The 14,405-nt window shown below is 35.3% G+C and overlaps 1 protein-coding gene across 5 annotated transcripts in view; it reads right to left on the bottom strand.

The window, feature by feature from the left end:
• The window catches only part of LOC108741634 (protein unc-13 homolog A), a 105,088-nt gene that overhangs the window by 16,522 nt on the left and 74,161 nt on the right, over positions 1-14,405 (bottom strand). For 4 of the 5 annotated variants that reach the window (XM_018476492.2, XM_018476495.2, XM_018476491.2 and 1 more), the window contains 11 exons: positions 12,018-12,144; positions 11,126-11,445; positions 9,659-9,809; positions 9,113-9,387; positions 7,692-7,869; positions 6,576-6,857; positions 6,138-6,359; positions 5,911-6,077; positions 5,529-5,817; positions 5,108-5,465; positions 4,578-4,703 (listed from right to left, as the gene is read on the bottom strand). In XM_018476492.2, the coding sequence (XP_018331994.1) occupies positions 4,578-4,703; positions 5,108-5,465; positions 5,529-5,817; positions 5,911-6,077; positions 6,138-6,359; positions 6,576-6,857; positions 7,692-7,869; positions 9,113-9,387; positions 9,659-9,809; positions 11,126-11,445; positions 12,018-12,144 (2,495 nt within the window). The remainder of the gene's footprint in view (positions 1-4,577; positions 4,704-5,107; positions 5,466-5,528; positions 5,818-5,910; positions 6,078-6,137; positions 6,360-6,575; positions 6,858-7,691; positions 7,870-9,112; positions 9,388-9,658; positions 9,810-11,125; positions 11,446-12,017; positions 12,145-14,405) is intronic. The other variant, XM_018476496.2, reaches the window with a different exon arrangement.

Genomic DNA, 14,405 nt, shown 5'->3' with positions numbered 1-14,405 from the left:
TTCACGCGGATTCTACTCTCCTTTTGTGTGTGCGCTTTAAGATTAAGATGTTCAAAAATCCTACTGACTGCGCCAGTTAAAGGCCGGTACTATTCCTTGTACTTTAAAAACAAAAACATTTGAATCCAATTTTGTTTGATATTGATTATTTATTGATTCGTTGTTAATTACACTTATTTTTTGGAGGGTTTTTAATTTGTTAAAAGGAATAGGAGTTACATCTTACGGAAAATAACAATACACTACGTACGTTAATTATTGACACGATAAGGAACCGACCTGGTCCTTTTGAAAGACTTTTTGTAATTCCTCGATTGTAATTATTAGTTGTTTAAAGATAACGAGCGTATCTGCTGATTAGTTAATAATAACGGATAGGGAAGGTATTGCCAGCCGTCTACCACAGATAATGTTACAATGTTAGCAATTTTGAATTGGTTAACTTATGACCATATAAAAATATATTGCTAAAAATTATCCCAAAAAATGCATATTCTAAAAATAAAAAAAGGTGGAAAAAGTTGACACCATTTGATTGAATTGTATGCTTTTTCTCTGCAAAATAACATGAATGTAATAGATCGTTCATATTGTCCGGATCTATATCTGTTTACAGTAAGCGGTCAGCTTGAGTTAAACGTTCAGTGTAAATTTTCCAGTTTTTTAAAAGAGTTAACTTCAAAACTGGCTTTTTATTGAAAAAAATACACATTCAATTATATCAGTAACAATACACCATGTGCGAACATTACACGATAGTAATTGGAACGTTTGAATTATAAAACAAAAATATGCCAGTCAACTGCAATAATAATTCTTATCGGTTTTAACTCTTGTTTATGACAAGTTTTACCTTTCTGTGTCATTATTTTATTCTCTAAATCTCGCTTTACCTTTTCCAATCTATATCGCGGTACTGTTTCGTTCGCGTTGTTTTAACTAAACGGTTTGAATAAATTTCTACGAAATCTTTACGTTTTATGTTTTCCCTATCTCAGTAATTTTGTTTATCATGTTCCTCTCTTTTTCTTACAATATTATATAAATTTTTAACTCTGTCGTATATTTCGCTTGTGTAGTTGAAATAAAATTTTGTCGTCAAAGACATAAATTAAGTCACTTGTTTCAAGGTGTCCGTACAAAAGTTCAATTTAAATTTGGTTTAGGCGTGAATCGACTTATTGTAAATAATGACTGCATTTTGGAAATTTTGATTCATAAGAATTTTATTCTTACTTGCATTAATTGTTCTTATTATCTCCAAAATTGTATTATGCACTCTCTCCATTATACCGTTGCTGTTCGGTGGAAAGGTGTTATTAAATGATGATCAATTCTGTGCTTGCGCATTAATTTTGCAATTGGGGATTCGGGGCATCTTATATTGTGCGAAAAAATTAACCAAAGTTTGTGCTGTCAGGTATATTCATTGGCATGAGTAATTCGTACATAAAATAGTTATTGCCGTTAAACACTTTTTTCCATTTCCCGAAGAAATGTCAACGTGTACTATTCCAAAAGGTTATTTGGGTGTAGTAGTTATTTTAAGTTTGTATTGAACTGGATATCGCTCATACTTTTGACCGTTTGACATATCCTACATTCATCTACAAACTTTTGGCTATATTTACTTAAATTAGTCCAAATGGCATTCGCAAAAGGTGCAAATGACCTTGGTCGCTGTTTTATACTGATCCTTTGGTTCCATTTCTATCTGGTGATATTCACTTTTAAAATGAAGTTTAGAAAAGTAATTGGAATCGCCTAGCAAATCTAAAATAGAAGCTATGTTGGGGATAGGATATTTATATTCTATTGTTTTACTGTTTAAATGCCAATACATCGCCTTGTTTATAAAATATGTGTCTAAACTGGTTATATAACTTTTCTATGTTGTACTTGTATTTGCCATTAAGATGGTCTAAATTAATCGGTGGTGATCCGGTGTCATCATTATAATTATTACTTGTGTCACGTTGTACTTTACATAAATCAATCTCATTAGGATTGAAGGTCCGTGCTTTAATTCGGTAGTTTTTATTTAAATTAATATTGTCGCCTACAAAAGGTACTTCGCAATAATAGTTATTTTGCGGTGGTTACTGTCTCTGGTATTAATAGGTGTCCTATACTTATTTTATCTCGGCATTAAAACTTCCTTTTTTATTAGGTATCGAAAATGTTCCTTTCCTAATTCTATTTTGAACTGGTTTATTTTGATATCTATACAATGGACATATTTCGCGTTTAAAGAAATTTTGCCTGTCTGATAATTAATAGATGATGCCATTTGTTCTAGGCACTGTGAACCTAATAATGCGTCGAATAGTGCGTGGAAATCTACAATGAAGAATTTTAAGAATTGATTTTCCTGAATTATGTCTATATTGACTGGCTGGTTATGAATTGTTTCCAAAGTTATGGTTTTATGAACAAAGTTTTCGTTTTGCCTGAATTCTAGAAAATAATCATTACGGGTTTCGTATTAATTAACTAATATGTTGCGCTTGTGTCAATTAATATTTTCAAAGGTGGACTATCTATTATTCATTACCCTGTATTAGGTAATGAACTGCTGTTACTTCTTAATTTTGTTCCGAGGCATGTTGCCGAAAATTTTCTATGTTCTTCATAGATTGATCGTGAGATGAAAAATCTACATCTTCGCAAGACAACTCAAAATTTTGGTAATCTCCTCATTCATTCTCTTGTGCTAAATCGCTGTCACTATTTAAAACATTCTCATCAGTTGAAACACTACATTCGTCTATCGCTATTGTAATCCTATTGTACGAAGTTATTACTACTAACCTGCGCTATCTTTGTAAAATTACATTCGGATTTCGCCACTTTCTGAATGCTGATGTTTGATAATTGTTAGTATTTCTGACCTGCGAATTAGAATTGTTCTGATAATTAGGAGCTCTATTTTGTGATGTATTATTGTTAATGCTATTTAATTTTACTTTCGCTGAGCTTTCAATTCTTCTTATTCAATATTTGCATTATTAACGCCAATTGATGGTTTTGCATAAAAATTTGACTGTTGTCTGTCATATCGAATAAATGGATTTGTTTTGTTCGGTAAATTGGGCGATCTTGGTAAATTTGGCAATCTACTAGGGTTATTATTTGGTTTAGGTTGTGTAAGTTTACTTAATGAAGGATTGTTAGGTAATGTAATTTAAAACAGTTGCTGTAGTTTGTGTCAATGTTTCGTGGTCTTCCAATGTGATTTGTAACTTAGAGGACAATTGTTGTACAATACGACTAATGCTGTTTACTCACTAATTATGTACTTTATGAATTTCATTTTACTGATCTGGTAATAACTCATCCTGTGTTATCTTAACATCTACTTTAGTTTGTGAATTCTTAACTCTCTGTATAAATACACTTAAAGACTTGTGTAGTTTAATTCTTAAAATTTTAAATAGGTGTGCCAAAATTTTCTTATCTGTAAAATCTCCAAATCTATTCTTTAACGTGGACTTAAGAATTGGCCAACTAACTAGGTCTGAACTGTAAGCTATAAACTCTCTATTAAAGTCTGGTCGNTAAGGTGGAATAGTTTTTGTAAAAAGAAATGTTCAAAATATAAACAATTTTTTTATATTATCGATGTAAAGCGCTGTTAAAACAACTGAAATATATTTTTTGTTAATTAACCATTGAAATATGAGATACGTCATAATCTTCTAATAACCGAAATATTTTTTCAATGATTGTACACTACGTATTAATAAGGCTAAAGATGGCAGTGAAAAATTTTTTGCTTGATGGTACAAGTATGAAGGGTTGTTCTAAAAAATTGACCATTAGTGCAATAGCAAATAATAGACATCGAAATAATGTAATTCAACCACACATATTTTGGTAAATGTTCGATGATTGATGCAGTTAAATATGAACATTAAATACTTGACAGTTATTCAAAAAGTACTATTACGAATTTAAAATTCAATATTGTTGTAAACGAGCACGAACACTACTCTCAATATGGCGTCAATTTGACGTCAACGCACTAGCCAGTATATTTCGGAACGAATCGATAGTATGGCGTCGATTCATGACATTATAAGCACTGGCCAGTATCTTGGGTTATATTTCGGAACACACCCCATACCTACTCGTGACCTTCGCAACAACTGGTACACAGTCAGGTCAATGTTAGGTATGTGATATTTATTAGTAGTGGCCTCTGCACAGTGCATTGAGAATGTACACGCGACATCGGAACAAATAAGGGTCTTCACTATAGCGATTGCCCTATGTTAATGTATATCACTGAGTGGTGCGCGCGATTCTCTTTCTATTTCTTTTTTCATGTACCTTCTTCTTCCTTAATTTTCTCGATGTACTAATCAGACATACTGTATAAGATATCAATATTTTTTATTTAAGACTGATTAAGAGTGACGTGTGACGATATACTGCACCTTACATAATGATATGTGTGACTAAATCAACTTGTTTCAATGTCTAGAATCTGTTATTGCCCAGCGTAGCATTCTTTAAGAACCACCCTGTATATACCTACATGTGTAAATGTATGCATGTATATATGTTAGGTGTACCTTGGCGGTTTTCCCGCTTTTTCTTTGCTTTGAGCGGTTCCTCTAGTGACTCTAAACCTGTTTCTGTATCTTCACGTTCGATCGAGATTTGACGTTGTAGCATTGTCTCTTTATTGTTAAGAGGCACTTGATTTTGAAGCGTGACACAACACATAGGTAGGTAAGTCATACATCATATGTATATCGAATATAGTTGAAAAGAAAGAGAATGACAAAAACCTATTCTACAGAAAGCTTTGACGCCACACAATCAGCCTCCGCGAACGAATTTCTCTGTTTTTATTTAACGTCTTTCTGACGTCGATACATCAATAACGGGCTTTTAAATATTTAAAATGTCCAAAATGGAAACTGACGATAAGAAAGCTCATGAATTTTATTAAGGTATAAAAATGTATTGTTTGATTATTTTTCCCGTGGAGTCTGATTGTCGAAAAATTGAAAAATAGAAATAAATTTAGAAAAGACCCGGTTACATTTAAAGCAAAGAAAGATAAGAGAAAATTGTGGATTTATACAGAGTGACTCACCTTCGTTCACCTGCGACGTAACAAATGTTTTGATAAGAGTGTCGGTGGTTTGGGTGTAGAGTGATAAGGCATATCGAAGGCTCTGTAGTTCGGAACTTTTGTCCAAGAAGGCTTTCTTGAGTCCGTTTCCTCCTGCGTGAAAGTATTGCTTAATGGTGTCCAATGCAACGTCCAGAACGGCGCACTGTTTTGGCGAAAGGTTCTTTTCAACTTCCTTCGAGATGTCCATGACCCCACTCAGAGCATTCTTCACATCCTGCTTACCTGTCATGTGGTTCTTGAATATTCGAGACATGTCTTCGATTTTCGTATTGGCCGCAAGATTCTTTGCGTTATCTGTCAAACTCTTGAACACCATCTGGAAGAGATCATTCGTTTTTCAATATACACTCATGAAATTCAATATCCGAAGATAACTAACCGTTTTGTCAGTCATCGGCGGAAGCACAACTGTTTTCTCCAATATCCTCATAACGATCTTCCACAGTTCCTTGAGCAACCTTTTGAGCACCGTTTTCTCACAGGATTGCGCGTAAAGTGATAACGAGCCATCGAGAAGATCCATCAATGGACGCAACACTTCATCCGCTTCCACGGCAACGGCATTTCTTTGGGCTGGCTGATTGAGGGTTCCTGGTTGACCGCCGCCCTTTATAGCCAACAGGAGATCCCCGAGTTCTTTTACACTCTGAGTTATCCGAGGTTCCAAACTGTCAAACAATGACAATAACAATTACATATTATTCAACACAAAGTTGACATCGCAATAAACGGAAGAGACAGAGACAGAAAGACATACTAACCTAGACGCAAATAATGAAGCAAGTTCGTCTAGGGCACCGTTAAGACTTTGCTGCAACTCTTTCAATATGTTTGCAGCATCTTCTTCCAGTTTTTCTCCTCCCATGGACTCGAACATTTTTTCCAGTTGTACCCTCAGTTGTTGTATGTTGTTCATAAGGATGCAAGCCTGAAACAGGAATTTCCAAAATGATGAACTCGCTCATTAATGGTGCAGTAGGTCACTTACAATTCTTTCCTCCTTGAGGTGTTCTGGGAATTCCCGTTTCACTATGTCCGCATACGCTATGAGGACTTTCACGATCGTTTTGGCGAACCGTTTCATATACCTCTTCCAGATTTCGGGATCTGGACATTCCAGTTTGGACACGACGTCGAAACACTGCGTGAGCTGAGTGAACACGTCCACCACCGAGTTTGAGAAGAGGGCATGTTCACTACTCTTTTGAAACTGGAAGCAAATTTCAAAATTTGTCAGACTTGTAAGTCCAAATTTCTTTAGGATCTAATCGATACCAAAGAACTGACATATTGTTTAGAAAAAGAATTAATGTTAACCCCATACCAATAGGAAGAAAAGACTTTGAAAATGGGGGATATCGAAAGATGGTATTTGGTATGATATTTATATTGAGGAAGAAGTTTTGAAATTTGGCTATGTACTTACCCCGTCTTTTTTATCTCTATTAAAGGCACCGTGTAAATATTCTAAAGAGACGTCGTCATTTTCATTCAGCCACTGCATGACAAACGGTTCGAACCACGAGGGGTACTCTGGGACAGCGCCCTTGTACGGAGGCACATCCTTTACGTAATTTGTGTATAGCCATTTCACTTTGAAATGGAGGTTCATGTATGCCGACGATTTGCATAAGCGATGTTGCTCGTGTTCTTCCAGGGCATATTTCATATCAACCGCGAACAGACTCCACATTGTCGCCGCTGATAACTGTTGAATATCATAAGGAGTAAGTAACCTAGACATTCCACAGAAATATTTATAGAAACTGGAACAAGTTTTATTGAATCTACTGGCTGCTTGATGGAAATTTATTTCCACAGTTAAATAAACGACGAAAAGTACATGATGAAGTACATTGCAGGGAAGCGCACGAAGTTGATGAAAAGTGTAATAACTCACTGTCCTAATTGAAGTTTTAACTTTCAGAGATGCAACATTTTTTCTTTAAAAATAAGTAAAACAAAATTAAACAAAATAGTTCGAAGTAGTCTGTATTCTGTCGAAACCGCCCGACGCGGATCGCGATTTCGATCTTTTTGGATCTCATCAGCGCGTCGCAGGCAGCTTCGACAGAACACAGACCAACTTTTACCTGCTGTCTTAACAGTGCGTTTTAGAAAATACTACAAATGGCGCAATAAACGCCTTCTGTAATCATACGTAATCCTAAAATGTAGCATCGTGCTACAGATGGCGCTTACTGCGCCATTTGTAGTATTTTCTAAAACAAAATTCTTTCTTAAATCATTAATCAGTTCATTTGAAATGATAAAGTGAAGATACCATGGTTTGAAAAGGTTAGAAATGTGACGAATTGGAAAGTTTGAAGCATGAAGGGCTTTTTAGAAGTAAAAATAGAAATGAAGAGGGTCCAAGCTGTTAGTAAATAGGGACGTGAGATATTCCAGTTTTTGAGGAAAGGAAGGAGTGGATAAACCAGACTTCTTCGGATTGACCTTTCGATGATAATGATGTTCAACTAATTTAATACCATAACGACAGAATAAAAAGGGATTATTTATTGGTAATGGTAAGCCTTACTTGTCCGATATTAAGTTCCTGTGGAAATTGATTAAGAACTGGACCGTAACTGTTTTTATCCTCTTCTATGACAGAGACGATGAGAGCGATGAGTTTGTGCCAAAAATCAACACTGTCCAGGCGTGGCCCATGATCCTCTGGATCCCTTTTCGGCTCATTTGGATCCGCTTGAAATTCTCTAAATAAATATCACGGCAGGAAATTAATTTTCTAATTTGCCACCACGCGAAACCTTTATCATTGAAAATTAAGAAGGGTAGATACAATCATTCACAGTAGAGAGAACACAATTAATTTCTTAGAATTGTTCATTAAACTATACTTCTTCCGTTATTCGTACCAATACGTTTATTTTGGTAATTTTCTGATATGAAATAAGTAAATAAATGTCAATTTATACGTAGCAAGATGAAAATGTGAATTTGATATGCATACTAAAGATTGTATCGCCAAAAAAGGGGCGTCTTATCGTTCATATACTGGACGTTCGCGAAATGAAATAGAGTGAAACGCGATAATCCTAAACATTTTCTCACCAGGGTACACAGATAAAGAAGAAATATGATTTTCCGCTGTATACCGAAAGACCACTCATATCCCCCAAGGATGTCTGTACATGTTTGTCCATAAAATCAGTAAATTTTAGGATTACTGCGAAAACCTTTTACCTTTAAGTTTTGTAAAGCATGAAGGAAATTTCAACATAATTTATCTAAAATAAAAAATCTTAAGTTTGATAATTCCTTTTCCGTCTGCTATTAAATGTCGGTATTCTCTTTTAACATAACTGTACCACAAGGTGCCTAAGGTTATTGTATACAGTAGGGTCACTCCTTTCGTCTAACTTAAAATGTCACCGTTCTTTACAGGCGGTCACAAATCAATTTTATGTACTCTGAACTGATATACATCATATACGAAGACGATATATCAAAATTTACCGTCACATAATATATTTTTTGCTGTGGCTTCACAATGACAAGATAGCCTCTGCTTGGCTGGGAAATCAGTGATAAAGTGATAAAGAAGCGGCTGAAGGAGATGTTTGGGCGTGAACGGGAGCGTTATCGTGAAACCACAGTACAATATATTCTAACCTACGTACTTTGTTAGGTAAACACAAAATGCATTTATGACCGCCTGCAAAAAACGCCGGTTTTTAGGTTATATCAAAAGAGTGGCCTTCCTGTATATGTAGGATATCTTTGTACCATGGCTGTACTAACAATACAGGCTTCCCTTAAGATTATGTACGTTTCAATAACGTTGACACCCTTTAACAGTCTGGGGGAGTAGTATAAATACACACGGGACGCAGCTATCAAATACAGTTCGAACCACCTGCTACAAATTGTTCATCTTCATCGCTACACACTGTTGCGAAGCACTGAACCCTGAAAAGGGGAAAGATAAATTCATACCTGTTGTAAAGCTCATAAGTGTTTTCGAACAGGAACTGATACGTGGACCGGAGACACGCTTTGACGCAGTCTTTGACGACGGTACTAGCCCTCGGAGGACTCGATAATTCTTGTACTTTCATCCGGAAGAACGTGATACTGGTGAGTAGGTCCACGGTTGATTTCAGGTCCATGAGTTTCTCGTGGCTCGACGCAGGGAAATTGTTGCGATACATCGACAGATCGATACGCAAGGAATTGTGCAATTGGTCCAGAAGTTTCACAAACTTCTCTTTCTAAATTCACAAACAAAAAATATTGACAATACATTAGGGGATTGTTTATGTGATTTAACGAATTAGCTTTTGAGAAAGGTTGACTTTTTATTGGTCTTACGGGATATCAGATAATATCTAATATTTTGGGCTTTAAAATGGCTTACAAAGTTGACAACGAAAGAGTTCTTGTCGTCTCCAATTCCTTAACTTTGCTGGTGACGTTTGACGCAATTGGGGTTGGGAATATAAAGCGAGACCATCAATTAAAGCACCTATGCCATTAACTTACCCCAAAATTCGAAGCAGCAAAGCGATCGCTGGCAGAAACAGCCGATGACGCCGTCGTGTGTGCGTAGTAAGCGTTAATGTTGGCTAAAAGGGTGCTCATCACAGCTGGAACCCCTGGGCAGAGGTACTTTGTCGAAAGGCAATGGAAATGGCTACAAGAAATCAGTCAATTAATTTTCATAGATATGAGCAAGTAACGAAAGTTAGAAATGAAATTGACGTTATAGAACAAACGATTTATGAAAGAGCAGTGTTGTAACGGAAAATATTTTGAAAAAAAGGTAAGGTACATAAAAATACGAAATTATTCTGGTGATGGGTGGTTCTGAAATGTAATAAAATTTATATATTGACTATTAAACTGAAGAAGATGGTACTTATTAAAAGAAAAACAACAACAAAAGAGAAAATGGACATTGGGAAAAGTGGAAACACCAACATTATCTAAACGAAGTAATGAAAATAGCTGAAGCGGCAATGATGCACATATGAGAATTTGAGGAGAGATTGGAGATGGTTTGGAATACAAGAAATAGATAAGTGATGCAGTGAATGAAGAGGAGGTTGGATTTGGGAAGTTAGTAGGAGAAAAAGGACGCAGATTTGAGATGTATGTATATATTAAAACACATCATAAAGAATTATGAAGAAACAAAGACTAGAAAAATATCGGAATTAGTTTTAATGAAGAAATTAAGGAATTGGAGATGAAAATAATTGGATGTTAAAAGTAAAAGAGATTTAAAACTTGAAATTTACAAAGTAAGAATGATAGCCTTTGACCGAATATCACCTCGGTCGTTTCGTTCAGGTCGCAAAAAAGTATTTATTCATCCGGTCTAGAAATCCCGTCAGCTGGAATAAAGATAATACGTTCACGAAAACTTCCTGAGCAAATACAAGAGAGCGGTTCAATGAAGAGGAATCGCACTCTAAACTTGTCACTAAAGAATGCTCTACGGGCGGCCGGAACAAACAAACTGGGAAAAATCAATTGACTTGGAATAAAAAAAAAAGGATTGAGTAATATTTTACCGATGCGACCGAATTCGACGCCGCGACTTGTCAATATTGACCCTCATAAAAAAGATAAAGTTTCTTTCAAAATTCGATGGGAACGTGTTCCACCCTTCAATCATATATACCTAACCTTATCGGGATTAGGAATGACACATTGAAAATTGTTTACGCAGAATAGTCTGAACAGGAAGGGTCCTGATTGCATCAAAATATTCCTGTCAGGCTTGATATTGATTATGACACCTCTACGTTTTGAATATCAATATTGAGAGAGTATTTTTGGATACACCATCGATTTATTATTACATATGTTAATAGGTTTGTGACTCAAAACCTACCCTATAGATTTTTTATCAAGAACTAGTGTGTGTTCTTCAAATGTGGCTTTGGTTTAGGTTCTTGTGGTGTAAGAGAAGTTGGTCAGGATGTAGATTTTGTACAAACTTACGTCATAGCCTGATAGATGGACTCAATACCATATCTCATGGCAAACTCATCGACAATCTCTTCGGGAGCTTCGTCGAAGTACACCTTCCAAGCATCATCCCCTTTCGCTTGGGGAAGGTTGACAACTCCGCTGTTCTGTTCGCACAAATAATGGAACAAGTTCTCGTGGAGACAAGTGTATTGGACATGATAGGGTGCCACTTTTTCTTCACCCTTTATCTCCACCGAAATGTGAAGACGAATGGCACCGGATACAGCTGATTTATCAGTTCGTTTTTCTAGATTGTACCAGACGTCCATTTCACCGGATAATGTGCGCACCTAGTACCAGAAATTTCATTTACATAAGAGCGTCCAGCAGGTGCTATATGTCTCAAAATGCATGCGGCGGACAGGACGCTCTAATAAATTTTTGTCGAATAATTTTTCTTCTGATTTATTAGATTGAAATATTTTGTGGGTTTTCGTACATAAAAGAGATGTTGGACTCGTCAACATAAACATAACACGAAATTTTAGGTTGGAGGTGGTATATAATCATTTTAAACATAGGGTTACGTACCGAGACTATGTTTTCATTGAAATTTTTTAGGCTTTCATACCAAAACGTTAAATTTTGATCAATTGTTACAAGAAAATATAGGAACAGCCTTCGTATGTGTGTTACCATCGAGAACGAAATCACTGGAAGTCTTTATGAAGGTTTCGGGTCGCTCGTAGCAAGAAAATTATATAGGCCGAAATTTATGACAGGATTTAACGGTAAAATCATTAAAAACGACATCTATTAAGGAAAGTTATGCATCGCCTGGAGGAATTTGTGTGCCATTATGTCCTTATAGGTATAGATGTAACTACCACCGTAGTTACTATGTACCATAAACCATACTTACTTCGATAATGGTTTGCCCGAGGAAGTCGTCAGATTCTCTTGTCAATTTCTGACGCAATTTGCTCTTCAAGTCGTTATCTTCGTCCCACACTCGAACCTTTATTCTATCGGACGAATTGTGGCATTCGCTATTAATTAAGAGGAAAAAAAAAACACAAAACTTAGTCTCTTATAACAACTTTTTCCTCAAATTATTTTCTTAAAAAGCATTATAACAAAAAAAAACTAAACTAAAAAAGATTCATCACAAATGTGCCAAGATAATGCTTACATTAGAAGTGGACTAAACACGTGTCCGCAGAGCTAGTTCAAAATCTAATGACTTGAATTTATATTGTACATTATAAAAACATTGAGTCTCTTTTAGTTTATTTATTAGTGTATCAGTCTCCAGTGCACACTTTTCATAATAGTAGAGCTATTACAAGATCTCATGACTTGAATTTATACTGTACGTTGTAAAAACATTGAGTCTCTTTTAGTTTATTTATTAGTGTATCAGTCTCCAGTTTACACTTTTCATAATAGTAGAGCTATTACAAGATCTCATGACTTGAATTTATATCGTACATTATAAAAACATTGACCATCTTTTAGTTTATTTATTCGTGTATCAGTCTCCAGTTTACACTTTTACAAGCTTAACAAAACATCCAAGAAATAACAGACGCACAGTACATTTCGAAACTGACGCAATAAGAAATACAAAGGCATTTCAAATTAAGACAAAAACAAATCGTAAAATTCATTCAGTTATGTACTAAATGTAATTGTAGAATTCCGAAAATTCCACGTTTGTACAGAAGAAAATTAATTAAACTACCTGGCGTCTCATTATCAGTATTATTTTGGTGTATAGGAGCATTTGAATTTGCATTTCCTGTAGCCCACCATACATTCATATATTAAAGTTTTACGGTTAAAGTTTACCTAATAATTTCGCATTTATAATGCTCGCTTGAAGTTTACGATAACAAGTTTGTAGTAGTTTCGGTGGCAACAAATCTTGGAGCGGTTGAAAAGCAGTTTCACCTGTTCTATTATTTTTAAACTTTTGGTGGAAAGCATTGCATTTGTGTAAGGGAAAATTTTATAGGACAGCCTAGTAATAGACTTGAAATGGAAAACAAAATCAACACGGAAAAACTTGATAAAAGACGACCAGCGTTGCGCATATTGCGCGAAGTTTGAAAATTACAAGAGAACTAAAGTGCAGAGAAGTTTAAATGAAATTAAGAGCTAATATTCACAAATGAGTCGTATAAACGTTAAGCCACTATAAAACCTTCGGCAAGCGAAATGGTTGAGAACATTACAGTCATAAAAAAGGAATCACCAGTGCAAAAAAGGACTGAAGGTACAATATCAACAGAGGGATTAGATGAAGGCTAAATATTCACAATTTTTGGAAATAGAACAAAGTTTAACATTAAGTTTGTGGGCAGTGAACTTTAGAAACTGTCAGACGATTAGTTTTAGTTTTCATCGGTAGACAGAACCCCGACAAACACAATCAAAATTAATGTTTGACAAGGTGCTTTTCGATTTAGGGATTTCGACTTGTCAACCTGAAATCACCAAGTAGCTACCTATGTGACAAATTCGTAACTAGCAGAACATCAACCAAATGTTCCATTACTGACCATGAACTTAATGTTACTGGCTGTTACGCCATGGTTTGATAAGTTTGATAAGTCGATATCCTTAATTTGAAAAGGGTCTTGTCATGCATTAATCAACTTACAATTAGTGGCAAAAAAGTGTTTGACGCGCTAACAAGAAGTATCACCTACAGGAAATTGGACAGGGGTTTTTGAATTGGATGAGTTGGAAAAATTGCGAATAACTCAATAGAAAAATTAGAAAAGTTTACATCAACGCATTAGCTTCTAATACGTAGAACAGATAGCTTTCGACAACAGATAAAAATAGTGATGAAAAGTACCTAACGATGGAAGCGGTCAAGTTTGAATTTTAAACACCATGCAATTACCATAATGTTCTTGAAAAACGGTATAGTTATCACTACACAGTATAAAACAAAGTCGCTTTCCCGCTGTCTGTCCCTATGTATGCTTAAATCTTTAAAACTACGTAACGGAGTTTGATGCGGTTTTTTTTTAAAAGATAGAGTGATTCAAGAGGAAGGTTTATATGTATAATACATGCATAATGTAGTAGGGAAACACTGATAATTTTAGAGGTTTCTAATGTGATGTCGTAAATAAACACGTTTTTGCGTTTACATTACAAACGCTGGCTGAACCCTACGAGATAGATCAAAATAATGTACTACAATATTGTACATCTTAAAAGGGTCTACAAAAAAGTCTGCGATGGTATATGTCTATCTCTGAGGGATAACCCACAATAACCATTTTTATCCTTT

This window comes from Agrilus planipennis, unplaced genomic scaffold (genome assembly GCF_000699045.2).
Source record: "Agrilus planipennis isolate EAB-ADULT unplaced genomic scaffold, Apla_2.0 scaffold259, whole genome shotgun sequence".
In the NCBI taxonomy this organism is placed as follows: Eukaryota; Metazoa; Arthropoda; class Insecta; order Coleoptera; family Buprestidae; genus Agrilus; species Agrilus planipennis.
This window is presented reverse-complemented; position numbering and strand designations above follow the sequence as displayed.